Here is a 19,448-nt window from a genome sequence, read left to right on the forward strand (position 1 = left end):
CTTGCTTTTTTTGCACCAGCGATGCTGTGGTTAATTTGTATTTGGAACTGCGGAAACTCACTGGTGTTGCGGAAGTAAGCGTTGCGGCACACAAAATATTAGCGCTTGTTCCTTTTAAAGGTCTCGTAAGCTTTGTTTAACCCTATATAATTAGCAATACGCATAGGCACAGTGAAGGATGCGCGTAGGTATACGTATTTTTAGAAGTTTGCAGTACGGATTATAGCTGCGATTCGTTCAAGTAATGATGAATGATGATCCACAGTTCTGCTCGGTTAGCTTCCTCCGAGAGCTGATATATCATGCAATCTTTCGTAGCGCTAGCAAAACGATTTGGTTATCCCCCGCCCCCAAGGCAATTTTAAATCCCAGCGAATAGGAAAGGGCAGGAAAAAGCCGCGCCTAAACCGTGGCGGGTAGATACATCGCCAACTATATTAGATCGCCCGTCTATTCTAAATGGTCCTACCATGGTGGCTGGCCATCTTGTAAGTGTTCGAAACGCTAATATGGCCTCACGTACCACCGGCCACTTCAACGATGACTCGTTTTGCGTACAGCCCTCGTTCATACGATTGCCCGCGCGTGCTATGATGTGTCCTAATATGGCTTACTGTGGTCTGTCATTCATGTCTTATGTGGCATTGCGCTGCGTTCGCTCATATTTATGTGTCTACTTTATGTGTTGGCTCGGCATCATAATCACAATAACCATCATCGCCAGTACTATTGGAATTTTTGCTGCTTTCTAAAATGACGCTTTCCGCCTCCATTTTCAGATCCTCGCGCGTGGTCTCCAGAGGACGTCACTCATTGGCTATCGTGGGCGGCTAGTGAGTTCTCGTTGCAAGGACTGGATCGGTGCCTCTTCGAGTCGCTGGGAGGCCGCGAGATCTGTGCACTTGGCAAGGAAGCGTTTCTTATCAGGGCTCCGCCTTACACCGGAGACATCCTGTGGGCGCATCTGGACATGCTCCTGAAGGGTGAGTAGAACAAGCAGACGACGGGGGCGCTGATCGTCATGGAACATTAAAGCCGTAGAAACAAAAAGAGATATCTAGTACGCCCTAGTAGTTGACTGTGGAAGCTACCTTTGCATCGTACGGCCAAGTAGGAACATTATCCGACCAGTACTTTTTGCTCGGGTAACTTTAGTAAGTTCGGTCGCCGTCACAGAGCGATATTGATCCACAGCTTTCAACAGTGCTCTACTGAGACGTTCAATTTCGCTTTTTTTTTTTTTTTTTTTAACTGTTTAAGTAAAAGGTGATCGTTTGCTGAATATAGTAGGAAAGGACTTTACGAGAGGACTTTAACATTTACATCTTTCGTCAGCGGGATGAACTTCACTAGATGTGGTGCTAATCTGACCCGTCATATAATCTAAAGAAAATACAGCTGCAACCCACCAAGTTCAAAGACATCTGGCTCAAAACGGTCTGTCTTTTCTATTTAAAACAACCATGACATAGCCTTGGTGACTGAAGTTATGCATCTGTGCCAATTATAATATGTTCCGAAGTATCCCCAGATATGTGACGAAATTTTGCTTCGTTCGAACTTAACAATTTACTATATTCTTTTAACAATAGTGATGACCATATAAGTTAGTCCCGCAGATCGTCCTTTACGCAGACATCATATAGCATTACGTCTGCTGTGCTCAAGTGCAATTCGGCCCATGTCGTGTCAGACCAACGATTTCATTGAGTCGAAGTGCCTCAGCAGAAAAGTAAAAGTCAAGTTATCATCATCATCATTGTCCTCATGCTGCGATTCGGTCCAAACCTGCGATAGTGAATTATTGTGACGAGCGCCTGAGGCACGCTTTTTTGTGGCCGACTCTCGGTTAGCTGAATGTAAGTTTGACCGTTTCCGCTAATTGTTAAGTTTATTGCCATTCTTTTTATCGTGGTTAGATATTGTCCTAGCACTAGCAGGTTGTTGGCTATGAAGCATTGCTTCGTTACTTTTCCTTCAGCGGTGTTTCTCTTTTCGAATTCGTCGATGTCACCATTTTTTTTTTGAGGCTTACCGGCGCCGATTTTACTCGCTCCCGCATTGTTGTTCGCTTCTATGCGTGTCCCGCCGCGTTTTGTCACGTAGTTGGCCGGCCAATCGCTAGAAGCTGCAACATAATAACCCACATCTTCATCATGATCAGCATCTAGAACAAGAATAACAACCACACCTTTCTATTGCTTTTTACAACGGAGCATACACTGGCAGCCGTGCGTGCAGCTCGTAGGCCAACAGCGGCACGATACAGCGCCCTAAACAGCAGCAGACGCATGACCTTCGTCTGCTTCTCTCAGCGTCCGTCGCGTTCACTGCATCGTTATTACACATGCCTTACCCCATATTCTAGACGATAATATCCACCATAGTATTCTATGTACACGCTAGTCCTTTTCTCTCTGCATCCGTTTGCCTTCAGATTGTTGTCCATTATCATAACGGTGGTGGCAGTGGCCGCTGTAATTTGGCTTCCATGGACAGCTGCAGTTGCCGTTGTCGCTTACCTCAAATAACAGTATAAGGCACTACCGTAAGAAACACTGACAGGAGAAGGACAGCAATGTTCAATCGCGCCACACTGCAAGCCACGGTGTTGTTTGAGCGCGAGCAGCGGAAACGGTGAAAGTTGTCGGCTTTTTTCGTCACACCTTCGCTGCCCATCGTCGGTTACTGCAGGCGCCTGTCGACCAACGACGTCCGGTCGCCGTTTTACGTTGCTGCATGATTGCAACCATTATCATCAACAACCATACAGGCGTCCGCATCGCCATTACTGATATCACCACTGTAAACACCATCATCATCTCCATCAACGACAACAACAGCGATAACGGTATCATAATGATTACCTGCTGGAATAAAAACAACGCGGCGTGATTCCTGAGGACGGTCCACTTCTTTTGGATATCTCTATCTACCTATTATAGAGCTTGTGCTATAAATGCTCCTAAAACTCTGAAGCCATAATATCTCAGCAACGCCAATGCTCTGGAAGGCAAATTCATAGACCTATCTACTCGTGATAAGGTCGGATCCTGTCGCGGCAACAAAGCCGCGATTGGTTGCTTACAATGCAGAACGTTCCGGCAACAACAGTTGTGATGCAGAAGTCTCAGACGTACAGACATTATTTTATCATTTATAAGCCAAAGGAGAAAGGCTTCCTCAGACGACATTGTACAAGAAGGCTATAGGAGCGTAACATATGCCTGTTCTCAGCCAACGAACTTCTAACTTCGAGACGACTTTCTATTACAATAGCAGGACTCAGTTGCCTTTGGCTCGCTCCTGCACCGGCAGAGCAACAGTAACAGACTTCCGGTTGCTCTTTCGTTTGTGCTCCAGAACATTTTGAGCGGTCGGCGTTGTTCTTAGTGTAACCCGTTCGTTCTTTGACTAACTAAGCAATAGATGAAAGAGCAAGATAAAACTACACCAACAACAACCTAGGTAGTAGGAGCTTGACCTAGGGCCTAAGGTCATCTTGCAGATATGTGAATGGCTACCCCGTAGGTATCTCATCCAGCCTGTGAGTCACTTCACACGTCCGTAATGTTGTTGTGATTTCATATGAAAAGGTTTTCATATCTTTCTTGAATTGATCAAATTTAAATAAACTGTCATTGAAGCCCTAAAGAGGGTTTGATTCACTGAACACCTTCCCGCTTCTGTTTCGCTAAACGGCTCAGTACTTTATCATCGAATAGTCGAATCAGTAAGTTGTTCTGAAGCCATCAAACAGAACCCCACAGAAGCCGTGCCACCAACAGTATTTCGACGAGGCGATTAGGTCGCGCGGGGTCATCCGGAACTTGTAACCCGTTTTTCACCTCCATTGCCTTCCGCCCCGCTTTCCTTTCGTCTTTCGGATCTTTGTCCCTCTCTGATCTTGTAGATCCTTCTGATCAGGTGGCAGATTTGTAGTTTTCTGAACGGCCGCGTTCTTCTATCAAATTCTGAGGCTGGTTGTAACAGTACCGATGATCTACCAACGCTGAAGTTAGCCCATGCTGAATTTCCTATAGCGGGACGGTGTCTGCGATGTGTCCTCTCGTCAGCATTCGCAGTACCATTTCTAATCTCGCAGTAAAAACCGCGACTGAAGCTATCGACGCGTCATCATCCTAAACACTATCATCGTGATCATCCTCTGTGATATCAAATATATGTCGCGTCCCATTGTCGCCCGATGCATACGCCAGAACTATGCACTGCCTGTTGGGGTTGTCCATGTAGATCTATTTGGCCCTATCCCAACTCATGGTTTGGCTCGATGAAGTAGTCATTTGATCGGCAGTAGCCACTAGTAAAAGCAGAAGCGCCTGACATTAGCTCCATGACTTAGTTACTATCAAAGAGGGGTTGGTGACCCGGGTTTTGCGGCTTTTCGGAATCTACACAAACGGGTGCACCACGGCTACAATCGATGACGACGACAATCAAGACAACAGCAACAACAACGACGACGACAAAAGAATTACGTAGTTATTAACATCAGGAGAATTACTACGCAGCTTTACAGGGGTGGGACGATTGCGAAGCCGCATTACGCTAGACCGGACTACCTACAATGGACAGGAAATCGTTTGGTCCTCATTTCATCGGTGTTTCGCTGGCGCTGAGTGGCAACGATTCGTCTACGATGCGACACTGAACGACGCGTCGTCAAGCGGCTGCATCACCCATAACAACGACAACTGAAAGCGATGACTATGCGAATTCTATACCGCTATGGGTTGATATCGCAGACGCTAAATTCCTAGCCTAACACGGACTAGTCCCACTGCGACCTCTACTTGCAACGGGCGGTGTTATGATGGGCACTGGCTGTATCGCCCAGGGCGTTTGTGAGTGGGTCGTTATGTTTGTTAATGTCAGCCGTGACGCTAAGTTCAGTTCAGGTTGACAACGGGGGCACGTGGCCATTCGAAATTGTAGGACTATGCCGAGCGCTGGATTGCGTTCTATAAACGAATAGCACCAACAAATTATCCAGTAAAATGGATGCCTGACGTTGTCAACTGCATCGGCAATAGCAGTAGGAGAGATAGTAGTCAACTATTGTCAGCACATACATTCTGCGTAGAGCATCGCCGAACAGACATACGACTAACTTCGAAATAGGGAGCTGGGCTCCGAGTCTAGTTAGTTGGCTGGCACCTGACCTGTGAGTGAGATTTCGGCGAATCTATGGAAGTTGCCAGCAACAGTGGAACTCAATCCAGGATCGGGAGCCTGAAGTCCACACATTTTCTGGCAGGCAGTTTCCACTGCGTGGCTCGCGGACCTCGTACGTCGTCCGCGATAGGACATCTAGTAGCAGAAGAGTGGTTCGAAATGTTGCGGTCAGCACACACAAATAGCAACATAACTAGAAGAGGCACAACTCGCCGGTTTTCCAAATTGCTACTGGTTGTCTGCTACCGTATTTTTGCGTCTATTCAGCCGGGGGGGTTCGTTTGTGCTCTCGTAGTTCGTATGCCGCGACTATTTTCACGATTCGACTGATACTGAGTTAATTGCTATATGATAACGTGAGCAGTCTCACAGGCGAGATCTAACTAACCTGATGACTATTCAACGCAAGATGGGGCCGCCTTGAAGATGGTGCCAAAAAATTGATCTGGTCAAATGAGATAGCAGTTTTTATTGAGTACAATTTTTTCGGTCTTTAATTGTTCGACTGTTGCGAAGCAGATTGAGAAGAAGATTGAGCCACTCGAGGATTGGCAAGTCTTTCGTTTATATTTGTTAAGAAGAAAAGAAGATACGCATTAAAACGATTGCAATAAACAGCGGATTTATTTAGTGTAAACTTTTCAACTGTCAGAAGATTTCTGCGTCGCCCTGTGTGACCATTTTTTGCTAACTTTGCAGGACAGCATCGTTTGAATGAGAGCAGCTAATTCGTTGTTCCCCTGATTCTTTGCCTTGCTAAAGGTACATCCTAACCAAGTTTATATAACAGCCCATAGGCTTTATTTGGTTTGCATACACAGTACTAAATGTTCCGCACTTACTCCACGACATCCGATACCGACAGCTGTGGCCAACCTCTTGCAGAATACATCCTACTTCCCCGTATAATTTTTGATCTTCTCTCTTTTTCTCCCGATTTGCTGGCCATTACCTAACGTCCATTCATCGCTGGTACCTTCAATTGCCACTGCTGCTGACCTGGCGAAATCCGAGTCTTTCTGTCTGGTGACGCCTCGAGGGCGGGCTACCCCACAACGGCAGCCACCGCGAGTTTATCCGCAGCGGCTCTGCTGATTTGGGCTGTCCGAACTCCCCCATCCATTAATACTCGTCAGAGTCGAACCGCAATATTATTGAATAGATGCGCCGCCCCGACTATCTCGCTAGCACTTCGGTGTCGCTGACCACGTTATGCCCCCACGCCGCTTCTGGGTTTTTGCTTGCTAGTAAAAAGTCAGCCAGCGAAGTCGCGGTGGCCAAGCGTCTGTCGCTGACCCGCTACCGTTACCAGCGGTCCTCACCAACACTCACCGCTAATGGAGCACCATGCCGTTGGTGTTCCGAACGATATTCGCTTGTCGTTACTCAATAGCCCGCTGCCTACAAGCGGGTGGGCGCCTTTTCCTATCCCTATGCTAGCTCTGTTAGTCGGCCTACAGCTACAGCTACGACAATCGAGCGTGGCTCTTACGAATCAAGCTTTCACGCCAGCGGCGTCAGCGGCTCCGGCAATGCTAATGCTACTGTGGCCATGGACCAGCATCGTCGGGCCACAACTTCAGCGCGAGCCTCACCAGTGACAGCCACCATAGCACCCGTTACAGGTAGACCAACAGGCGTCAGGTCAGGGGAGAACGCCAACACAGTGGATGCGGAGCTCCAATGGCTACGGTTGTCTCATTATGCGTGGTCGCAAGTTCTTAACAGCAACACCGTTCACGGCTATAGGGCCTGGAGGTTTGGTGCGCTCACGGAGAAGTTAGTCAACAGTCAGAAGTGGGCCGGGAAACAAAGCAGTGGTGCCGCTATGGCGTACCCAGGCAGTCGTCCACTCGGTGCTATGGGTGGATGGATAGATCGGTCAATGAGAGGACCTTTAAAAGACACACAAGCAGACGAACCAGTATCTCAAACACTAATGTTATATGTACGGTAGGTGAAAGGCGTCAAGGGGTATTTGAAAGTAAACGGGTAGCGTACATGCACTAAAATTATTTTTAATTTCGTAAATGAAAAACGAAGGTAAGTAGTCGTTGTTGTTACGCTAGTCCGAAGCAAGACATGGCGGAAGCAGGCCACCAAAAACCTTGGGCCCTTGCTTGACATTCGGCCGAAATCTAGGTCCCAACACAGGAGAGAGAGCTAAGCGAACTTTTCATCGTATTTGTAGCCTTATTAATACCGCTTGGAAAGAAAAGTGTCTCTTAGTTACGAAATAGGACTCCCATAGAAATGTTTTTTTTATGAAACGAAAACGTTAACCTTGTTTCCAATACAAACTTTTCATAGTCATTTTTATAGGTTTACAGGTTACAGAAGTGGGCCGGGGAACAAGGCAGTAATGCCGCTATGGTGTACGCGGGCACTCGTCGTACTTTACGAAACCTAGGCCACGTTTGGAGCTCACTCACCCTTATAACAGCCACAGTGCAATAGTGAACATAAACTACAATGAAATTTAGTTTATGTTACTATTGCTCATGGATATCACTGATTAAAAATGGGTATGTGGTACAACACTTACTACCCAATATATTTATATAACAAATGATGTATACCGCTGTGAGCCTCTGTCGAAAACGTTTGGGCGAGCTCGGTGCCGTTTCCCGAGGTCCCAGATGGGGGAATTCAAAACAAGCACTTGGTTTTGACACTTGCACCCAGACTGACACAACTTGAGTGGCCGAAATCATGTGCGTGCCTACAAGTAATCAAACAGTGAAAATAATATCAGTGGTATTACTAAGATATGGAAGTGTTCGGTAGGAAATAGTGCAGCGGCAACGGGCTTACCTCTGCTAAAGTTAAGTACACTTACTAATTAGGTGGTATCGTTTGAAACTGGGCGCAGAAAAACCCACGTTTCCTTTGTTGCTGTTGGATGGGGGTCGTCCCCAGCCACATGTCGTCTAACGCGGCAATGCAATGCCCCAGTAGAATCGGTCGTAAAAGTCGTCGGAACGTTTATTTCACTAGTATTAAAATGTGGCAGAACATTTCTGCGCGGGTAAAAGCATTCTCGTAAGCGTGCTTTTTCACGCCAGACAATGAACTTCGGAAAATATAAAGCTTTTCGTGTTTGGCTGAAACAGTTTTAGCATTGAAGTACATAGGTCTGGACTGCCTCATAGTCTTTTGATGCATTATTACGGAAACCGTGCGGCCAATGCGGCGCAAGCCAAACAATCTTCCTGCGTTTAGCTCAACAATTAAGAAGCTGACGCGTTGTCGAGACGGTACTATTTCAAATTTCCCGGGCCTCTCTCAAGTTCTCTCTCTTGTTTGCTTGTTCGCCTTGTTTGTCCTCTTCGGAGAAAATGAGGCGAACAGAAAAGCTCAACAAATTTTAAAGCACCCACAAACAGTTAATCAAGGGACTAGCTCAATACGAACGAGTCAGGGTATCAGTGCAAAGTCGAACTCGCATCTTAGGCCCAGTGGTTTTGGTAAATTCTGGGAGGCGGCCACAACTGATCGTATCAACTTTCGCGCGTTGGACAGAGCCGGAGTTCTAGTCCTGGTAGTATCGTTGCTAACGGCTTGGTAGAAGTCGCGAGGACTGCCGAACGCATTGCTTTGCTTCATATATAAGCTAGTGTTTGTGGCTAACGCTTTGGGAGTTGAGATTCGAGGACGATCGCCACTATAATCAATCATGGGCATGTTTACTCGCAGAGTCTGGCCGAGTCTTTATCAGGGGCCAGTGATACTTTGTGTGTAGGTCCTAAGAGTCTGTTACCTTTGACTTCCAGACACTGTGTCTCGAATTGTTTGATAATTGCCCCATTTAAAAGGTAGATTCCTTCTGAGGGCAGCTCGGTTTATGGTGTACTCCGAGTCTACTTATTGCTTGTATTTTCTCGCTTGGCCGCCGTGTGGCTGAGTGGGTTTAGCGTCTCTTAGCCGGCCAGTTGGGTGTGACGCCCACTTCTAGTGCTTTCTGTTCGCGCGAAATGGTTACACTTACAGTGGCAATAAGGAACAACAAAGCACCAAATCTCTTGAAACGCTAAAGATCTCTAGTGATTCAGATAGCCATTCAGAAAACGGTGCTGTACGCGAAGCGGTTCGTTGGAGACTGTTTCAGAATTCATTCGTGTAGAAGGGCAGCTGAACACCAACGCGTTCTCTATGTGAGAGGTAAAGTTAAAGAGAAAAAATCAATGTTCCTCGTGAAATACAAATTAGTCGTTTGTTTGCAGAAACACCAGACTAGGTTCTTGTCGAAAAGCGGACGGGGGCCGACACTTGTGTTATCTTCGTTTAATAAAGTACCGGGCTCGTAAGGAGATGGTAATCTTGGTTGCTATAAAAAGAAGATTTTTCAATTAGAGATCATAGCTGGAACGGCTGGAGCAGAACCAATATTGAATTCGCAGCGGGGACGGTTAAAATAGACCGAACTAGATGTGTCTTTAAGTTGGACGCCCTCGACGTACAAATAGTGCCACGCCACTTGACCAGATAGCAAGCGGTTAAAGATCTAGCATGCTGGGATCTGACATCACCTACCAGCTGCTTGGCGGGTCGCGCAGACGTAGACCATCTGGGAACATCAGAGCAGCAGACTCTTGGTCTGAGCACTTGCCAAAACATCCATAGGTTAACACAGCTTAAGACTTCCGATATATTGCCAAGGCATGTTGTTTACTATTAATCAAATATGGGTACAAAAATGCAATTGTGTTGTATGTAAGTTTATATTCAAAAGCTTTTTAATTGGTATTGAAGCAAAGGTATTGCATAATCTAGACGAAACTTGGCTGATCTACATTCTCGCAGATGCTAAGGAAAGGTTTCGAAATGCTTAACAATTAAACTTGAATTCGAGGTGAATTTTAACAAAATAACTTCACCTTCATCCTGATTCATCGATGTCGTATGTCCACCACCTTTTATCCCTATAAAAATAATGTTGTGCCAGCGTAATGTTGTTTATGTTTTCCCTAGCCGTTATGTTTTTTGTTCTAGAGCCGACCAAGGCCTCCGTTGTCGTCGGGTGGCAAATTCGGTTTATATCGATATTAAAGTGATATCAATCTTCTGTTCAAGATCTTAGGGAGTAACTGATCCTCCGCCTCAGTCCGATAATATTGATCCACCGTATTATTTCCGACGGAGCAAAAAGCCTTTAAGACCGAGAGTCGTTTAGGCGATGGTCATCCTTATCCTTCTGTGCGAGAAGATTTACGTATGTTTGAACGCCTCGATACGAACATTTGCATGTGATATTATGATGACCGCGTCAGTGTTAACGACGAGATCTTGATTAAAATAACTATAGACGATAGATAATATTCAAGAGGATAATAGAATGAATGCATTTTGACAATAGAAAGGGGGGTCAGGCACCATAAGGAAGAAAAAAAGGGGTAATTCACGTATTTGAATAAGCCAGTCAACTCAATCGTGTCCATATGTCAGTGTAGCTAAGAACTTACATCCTGTCTTAAAATATACCAGCCAAGAATACCCGGAGTAACTTGAGCGATATTGCCTATCGATGTCGTTGTGCGGGCGTGTATACTTCTGCATTTGTTAATACTAGATTTCGATATGGAATTATAGGTGTTATATTGACAAGAAGAACTATTCGGACAGAACCACGCGACGGAGTTTGTATCGGGGACGACAGCTTTATATCCCAATTCTATGCATAAAAGCTCCTTGCTTCAAGGAGACGAACTGCGTTGCCATCATATGATTGTTACAATATTTTGCCGTTGTCATTAACAAACGTTGAATATAGCAGCGGCATCGAACCCAAGCCAAATCCAGTCCCTGTGTGATTGATTCCGCCACGGGAGATGAACCACAGTTGCTGTTGTCATATACTTCGTCGTTCTTGTTTCTTCGTGTGTTCTTGACTTCTCGTTCTTGTTTTGTGCTCACCCCGTATACGCTTAATTTCACTAAGGACACAGCCAGTGGCCTTACTAGCCAGCTCAATCCTGTCCTAGCGTTATCAACAGTAAGCAATAAATTTGCCGGATAGTACCTGACCATTGTATTACCCCAACTGATGCTGCAGCTACGATTTCAGTTGGTGCTACTGCTACTACCTCTACTATTCCTGCTGATCTTTCGTCGTCGTCAGCGGCGGCATCAGCTCGAACGTCGCCGGCGGCAGCTGCTGGTAGTGGCCGGAGCGCCGGTGTGCACGAGCGTTCGGATTCGCGCGTACCGCAGAACGGAATCGAGTGAGTGGCGGCACTCTGTCCCCTCTCCCCAGACGCTCCGCCCGATTTCCCCGCGGGTTTGCCACCGTGCGCAATTGTGACACACATACCGACCAACAGACGGATCAACAAACAAACGAACAATCAGGCAGCTACGCGTAACCGCACACATTCATACGCTGACTATTACTACTAGTGCTATGGCCCGTAACACAGTCCTGGCAGAGTACCATTCAGGAGCAGATGAAAAGTGGATAGAATGACCAACGAATAAACAAACCCATAGATAGAAACATAGAGGGGACCCAGCACTACAAGCACCCGTAGCGACAGCATAACGACGATCCAACCCCGACTGCTACGCAAAACGATCGCCATTCAGTATTCCACATTCATGGTAAGCTGCTGCAGTAGCATCAAGAGCTTTTCACTACCAGTATACCAACGTAGTGCCAATGGTAACAGTAAACAACGGATGGACCAGCCATTAAGCCAGCGCAAAAAAGTCGGGACACAGACAGCGAGACGAGATAGACAGACAAGGTGACGCCAGGTGGAAAGCCAGCAGCAGCCACACGGCCCAAAATTACGAGTCCACGCAAATTTGTTGTTGTGTCGGCATTAGCGAGAGCCAGCTTCGCTACTCGTCTTGCGTCCATTGCTTTGTCCATAGAGTTACGTCGCTAGCAGTGGTGACACCACTGCAAGAGGCGCCTGCGGAGGGGACGGCGGCTCACGGCGCTCGTGGTGGAGGGGAACTTGACGTTGTCGCGTCGGCGGCGCGTCGGCGTTTGCGGCAGTTCTAGTGGCGATGGCGATGGCGGTAGAAACTAACAACTACAACGACATCTAGGGGGACCCTCGGGCGTAACGGCGGAGTAGCCAGGCGGCGATCAGATAGAGGTCCGATCATCGGCGGGATTGCACCGAACAACCCGCACCAGTTAGGGACCAGCCTGTGATCAGGCGGCCGCATGAAAGAACGCTGCGCTGATTTGTGTGTTCGACACTACGCTACGCCTCGCGCTCTATTGGGAAAACAGCGCGCTGGGAGCTTAAAGAGCCGTGAAAGCCACAGCGACCAACGGATCGACAGATTCGCACAAGTTAAGTTAGACGGAAGTTAGTTAGGCGAGAACAGGCCTAAGCAGATTAGGCCAGTGTAACTTGTTTAGCCATAACCGTAGCCAGCTGTCATCGTAGGAATCTCTATACGAACAGCAGCAGCAGCAGTCAGTCGCTTGCCGGAGTTAACACAGTTGTAACTAAGCTTAACAGAAGTGGCACGTTATTAACATTTGCAATACGAAGAGTAAATAAGGACCGCCGGTGCTGGTGGAAGGGAAATGTGATCAGGTGTGACACGAGAAAGAAGTCGACTATATTAGTCAAGTCAGTGACTGGAGTTCTAGTGCTGTCCCTGCCTGCTAGGCATTTATCAGGATCAGGTTTTTACTAGAGACCTTTGATCGTAAGCGACGCTCAGGATTGCCGAGTACCTTGTCTCGGACAACGGTATACATTTCTCAGAGGACGGTATTGCCTGTAGTCAAGAATCGTACGAGCGCGCACCGTGGATGGAACAAATGCACGACTCGTTGTGTTCCTAGGACGATAACACTTTCGGGTGGACTCAATTCGAAACTGCTTGATGTTGTTGTTGTTGTTGTTGATTGTTGTTTGTCCGTAGTAAATAACACGACTTTTTACTTTGTGCCGTTAGGAAGTTGTGGCGCCCAAAACACGTGTTGGAGGGAGCCACGCATGTCGAAGTTCAGAAAAGCTAAGGAGTAACTAGAAGGAAGAGTGGAACTGCAGTACAATGACTTTGCCGTGGGCTGACTTGCCATGAGTGAATGCAACGAAACCGTCTAACAAGTTAAAACGAATAAGAAGCTGCTTTTTGGTTAGTAACAAAACGTGTGAACTATAAGATCCCGTCCGGAAGCTTGGTCTAGCTTGCGTACTCGACAGCCTAACGTGCCTAACTAGGCTGGCAGGCCACTGTAGGCGCGTATAGGCGACCTTTGTCATCAACTCCATTTGAGCAATTGGATTAAATTCGATTCTGAGTTCCTTTCGTACGGGCGCGACAGTTGATTGTCGAGGACTGAACTATGTACAGTTGGTGAGGTGTTGATACAAGACCGAAAACCCTCCTGTAAAGAGGCAGCAGCTTCAGCACAACAGCAAAAAGAAGATATCCTTCATGACAACAATAAAAGTAACCGATTGACACATAACACTTGCAAAGTGATCAAGAATTCTGTACAGACGAATAATTATAGTTTATAATTATCTAATACAAAGGATATACGATGACCATCGTGGGGATGCATAGTGCCATCGACTTCAACCTAATCCGGTCGTTGGACGGGGTTCTTTCGGAAGACCTCGGACAACCAGTTCTCCAATCGTTTGTCGATAGTGAGTTCTAAGCAAAAGTTCTGACAACGAATTAGTATTATAACTTGCACACACACATGGCTTGAAATTGTCCAGGGCGTACACGGGTTCGCTTGTGCAAATCTCTAAACCAGTCAGTAAATATTTGGAGAATAGGTAACTTCATTGAAAGAGTAATACAAACCATTATCGTTTTGATACCGATTTCGTAATAACTAAATTTGCTTGTTATTTGGTATATTACGATGTTTATATGACGTTTTTGGCTGCGTCCCAGTAAATTAAGGATGACATGTTGCTCTATGATGTTTACCTTGCATATCTGAGTTGAAGAATAAATGTTATTTTAAATTAAGGGACTAAGACATCCTAGCCATTTGTTATACTAGGGTTATATTTATATTTGAAGAAAGTTCCGCGCTTTAATTAAAGTAGCATTTGAAGTGCAGCTCAGCTGTGTATTTGATGGGTTTAATCTTGAGATCTTAGACACAAAATCTAATGTTAGAGTATATTATATTCGTTAGTTTTTTATAGGTCACGAAGTCTCGCTTACATTGTTTGTATAAATCCGGTCGCGCTACTGCAAAAATGATGGTAGTGTCTCCATAATAATCAAGCCTATCAAGAACAATGCTAATGCACCACCCCGTTGGCCAAACGCGTACTCAGCTCTACACTAAGTACCTGTCTTGTTCGGTTACTTCTTTTACGCCCAAACACACAACTTTCCCGTAAGTTATGGACGTTGCGTCATGGCCAAAGGCGTCTGGCGGGCTCCAATATGCGACATTGCAATCTTAGAATCAGTAAACGCTTCTAGCAAACATCAGCGTCCGCCCCATTGAGCTTACTTCGTAAGAGGAAGGCTATCGACTGTGAATAGGAAGGTAGAAGGCGGACTTCTCTACTTTAAAACCTAACAACTGAGTTATCAGTATTAAACATAGTCTAAATAGACAGTAATGGTGTAGTCTAAAGTAACGACTTACTGAAGTCGTCATAGCGCATTCTGTCGGCAGGCCTGACGCAAAGGTGCGCCTAACGCCTGTGCCGGCAAACGACAGTTGGTTTGCTCACATTACTCAGGACATATTTACATCTAATTTATTCCATTGCAAATTTTGATCGATACTTTGCGTGTCGTCCACTTATGACTATTATTATAATCATTGACCCTGTAGATAATACCGCAAAAATATCGCACACGCGTTCGGAAACGACGTTCTGTCGAAAATAATGTCTGATCTAACGAAAGCAATGTTGAACAAATTTCGTCTTCGCTTATCTAAGAGGATCATTTAGGTTTTCCGCAACAGATACGCCTGAGGACCTTTTACAAACGAAACACTTGTGCAGATACTTGCTTAAAACTACGTTGATTCTCATTTTTTTTTTGTCAGGAAAAGAATCATGCAACAGCGCAAAATTTGTAGGAAATGCACCGAGCCTAAATAGAGCCCAACACTGTTTCGGTAGCACCGTTTCATTATGCCATGATAAAATATTATGGCCGTTATGAGTCTACTAACAATCGACTTTAAGACCCACAATGCACTACACGGATCGTAACCCCCAAACAGATTTTATTTACATCTTCCGCTAATTATATCCACGAGTCCAGTTATACCGCGGATGTATGCTCGAATGCAGGTTGGCTTTGAAAGCCCTAGTTGTGTCATAGATATGGAAGTACTTGATAACTGGAAATTATACCGTAACGTCACTGACTAAATCCTCTGGAATGATTAAAAATCACATTATAATGATAAAGAGACGCGAATACAGGGCGCGCATCGGAAAGTCGTCGTCGTCGCACTGTACTTTTCACGTATCTAAGCAGTTTTTTTTGCTAGTTAGATACTCTACAAGTTACTGATGTTTCGCATTATTTCCACATTAGTCATACGCTAACTATAACTCTCGATTGTGAACGTAAAGATAGCGATTTGCTTATTCCATCTCTTTCTACCCAATTTGGCCAAATGTTACTTAAACACCATTGAGGATAGCAACCCCTTTCATTCACATTTACCTACGCCACGGCCAAAACCTCTCTTTCGTCAGTAATCCATGATGTCCTGCATCTACTGAGACAGTTAATACGTGTATATACTGAACGGACTTCATCCCGATCTACCTCTATCTAGTAATTCGCTCAACTCTGCATCTAACTACGCCTCGTTTGTGCGCATATATATATATATGCATAGTTTTTACTATAGGGATGTTCCTTCTGTTGCGATTTCAAAGTCCATTTATTAGTTTGTAGCTCTTTCGTCTTTTTCGTTGATACCGCCGTCGTTGTGCCCATCAGTGTCCATTGTTAGATCTCTCATCTGTAACAAAATGGTTTTTCTCAGCGCTCTCAGCGCGAATATCTTCACCGTACCTCAGAATATCGCGCTTCGGAAGCGCTCCGTCGTTATCTATTCGAGTTACGCCTCGATATGAAACGCGATTCAATCTAACATCGTCGTAATCTTCGGCATCTGGGCATATCTGTATCGTCGGCTATTTGCGTTTTCTTCCACAATTCAATAGAATGTCAATAGGTAGAACAATGGCTTCTGGATTTCACACTGGTCTCGCGGATTTATCGCAGTAACAAATATTCAGCCAATGATGGATGTATGTTACAACATATGGATAGCGCATACGTGAGAACGGTGTTACCAGCGTTGTCTATCCCAACCTGTGCTAATATACCACTGCAAAAATGCTACGCGCACCATAATCTTGACCATCGGTTTCGAAATTATCGAGTGAAACAGTTGCGGACATCAAAAGAGAATGTCTGTGAGTTAAATTTCTGCTGCGATCGCTGCAGAAGGTTCTTTTGGCCTGTGGTGGACCTGCGTTGTGCTTGCGCGAAGCAACATCTGTAATCAGCGTATATAGGCCTTTCCTACAGTGGTATCTTGCCTGCTACACGTATTTACTTCGTTCGACATGACGTGTAGCGTTATATTCGAGCGTCAATAGTAAATGTAAGCTAGCTTCGCAAGTCCTTCTAGCACACGTTATACGGGGCTGTTGCAAGACCTAAAGCCTCTCGTTAAGGGGCATGGTGAAAGAGTTTACGAAATTAAGCATTTTTCCAAATGAGAGGATCGGAGGGCTGTAGGTCTACTTCACAGCTAAACACTGAGACGTATGAAAAAAATCATTTAACAGATATCTACTCGAGAAATATCGATGATTATGTGGCACGTTCTGTCTTGATTCATGGAAATGCGGGGCACAGTCTGCTCTTTCCCTAGTTGATTATCTTATAACAATCAGTCAAATGACGACAAGTCAGCGAGCAACGTCTACTGCTAGGCTAACGGATAGGCGAATGCGTAACAACATTGAAATCTATTGGACTCATAAATTGAACCCCGTTGAATAGATCTGATTAGTCTTCGAAGTACAAAAAACATATACCATTTTTTTCGTCGATATCGAGCGTAAGTTACAACTTACGATCGCTGTATCGAGCACGTATTTTGACATTAACAGGTGATGTAGCTGACAATATTAACGGCTTCTCGAGTTTTGCCGAAACACTCAAGCGTGTCAAACAATGGCGTGTTATTAGTTGCAACAACGAGAGCTTATTTTTGACATTTCGCTTGTCCTTTTTCGTTCGAACTCATCACAAAGTCGACTCTTCGCACAAATTCATAGGTCTTAAAACTTCAGTAATTTCACCTTAAAGCTAAAAATCGTACGAGATGATCATTATTTAGCTGATTACTGTTTGTTATTTGTAGTCGGCCGGCATACGCAACGCTGAAATAAGTGCTAAGGGAAAGAGCAGACTCTCTTTTCTGGGCTCTATCAGCGCTCCTTCAATAACTAACGACACGGTACAATGAGTCTTTAAGTGGAGTTCATGGCCTGATAGATGTTTTAAGTTTAACGGTGCTTGTGTTTTGGCTAAGCATTACTTCAGACAGCTGGTGGTCGTTTCCAGCATGAAACAAACCGCGTTCGAGGGAGTTTCCAGCTTGCATGACGCAAACACGCCGCCCGCAGCTTGCGGCAAGCGCCCATTGTGAGACTCGTGCGGTGACTGGACGTGGGTTACCACTCGAGAGACGGTACGATTTCGAACCTAGCTAAATCTTTCGAGTATTACGTTCGGTACGAATCTCAAGTTTTACCTTGATCGGCTGACTTCCGCCAACACGAAATGTGTTCGCACGTATTCGGTACTCGGTTTCGGACCTGGACGACCCAACATGTCTCGCTGGGGCACATCGTCCCGCCGTCAAGCTTTACAATGCAACGGCAACAGAAAACTAAGAAAAACAGTGAAAGTACCAGCCGTGGTATCCCTGTTACCCTCTACAGCCAGATCGTCGACGATAATTAGCGTCGTCACTTTAATTGTACCCACCTCTTTACGCCATAGCTCTCTTTTTTCTCGCTCACTTACCCAATCGGTGTGAATGAATTTCATTTAAAATGAACATGAGCGCGGCCGGTTGCCTTAGCAGCAGCAGCAGCAGTGCCTCAGTGATGCCCTCAGCTGCAGACGATACGACAGTCGCTACCGGCTCTAGATTATTGTTGTTGTTCTTCTTACTGTTATTATTATTATTATTATTAGAACCGTGATCCGCTTTGTCCAGAACTAGCCACTGCATAGAAAAGCAGATGACGACGACGACAACAACAACAACAACAACAACAATAGCAGCAGTGGTACTGAAAGTAATAACGACAGTTATGTCACTAATCACAATAGCAACAACGATGGTAATAACAACTGTGTGTCGAAGAAATCGCATGACTCGACAGGGTGGAGCGGCGGCGTTGACAGATGACGATGGGGTCACAACGCCAGACGTAATGCGCGCTATATCAGCGTCGTCATATATTAAAACATCCGTAGATTGGCTATCACCTTATTTTCCTGCCGATTTCCGTCAATATCACGCTGGTACAAACCCATCGTTGATATGCACAGTATTTCTTCACGTGGAACGCGGCAGTCTATCTGTGATTGTTCTGTGCTGCCGTAAGGAGCAGCTCGTTTTTGTATCGTTGTGCCTATGAAAGCAGGAAGATTTTCTCTATCTACTTCCCTTTATTTGGAAACAAATCTGTCAGATTGTATTGCTCTCCGGAGGTTGCAACAGAGGTAAATCTGTGAGATTTCACACGCGTAGCCGCATATACAGGAGCACAGCGAACCGGCTGGAGACGATATATGAAACACTATATAAGTGTTTAGGAAGATATTCACACCCGAGCAAATCGCTACATTTCGATGAGCGTATTCAATGCTCTCTACAAACAGATTTGCCCAAGAGCAAGGGAAATTAGTTTAGGTCCGCGACATGGCTCGAGAACGGCGAAAGAGACGGTACCCCACTCGTCTCGTTTACACATAAAGTTTGCCCAGTGGGACAATAAAAATATCAACATTAACAGCATAATAATAATCGACAAACGCCGAGGGCTGACTCGATTCCCGTGCCTCAATTTCGTGTTAATTAACAGTGTCGTCGAGCTATCGAGCAAAAGCCAACTTAAGTACGGGGCAAAAGCCCACTCAGGCAAAGCAGTATTGTACCGGCAGCAGTAACCTTCACCGCAGCCGGAATACGCGTTGGTCCTATAGTTCAGCGGAAACTGGAAGTAGAAAAGTAA

The 19,448-nt window shown here is 45.5% G+C and overlaps 1 protein-coding gene across 6 annotated transcripts in view; it reads left to right on the forward strand.

Annotated features, from left to right (window-relative positions):
- Positions 1 to 19,448, forward strand: part of pnt (ETS transcription factor pointed) — a 41,296-nt gene that overhangs the window by 2,372 nt on the left and 19,476 nt on the right. For 3 of the 6 annotated variants that reach the window (XM_022832129.2, XM_022832132.2, XM_022832130.2), the window contains exon 2: positions 780 to 983. In XM_022832129.2, the coding sequence (XP_022687864.1) occupies positions 780 to 983 (204 nt within the window). Of the gene's footprint in view, positions 1 to 779; positions 984 to 1,293; positions 1,860 to 12,209; positions 13,824 to 19,448 lie in introns of those variants that run through there. The other 3 variants (XM_022832135.2, XM_022832131.2, XM_022832133.2) reach the window with 3 other exon arrangements.

The sequence above is a fragment of the Varroa jacobsoni genome, unplaced genomic scaffold (genome assembly GCF_002532875.2).
Source record: "Varroa jacobsoni isolate VJ856 unplaced genomic scaffold, vjacob_1.0 scaffold_373, whole genome shotgun sequence".
Classification (NCBI taxonomy): Eukaryota; Metazoa; Arthropoda; class Arachnida; order Mesostigmata; family Varroidae; genus Varroa; species Varroa jacobsoni.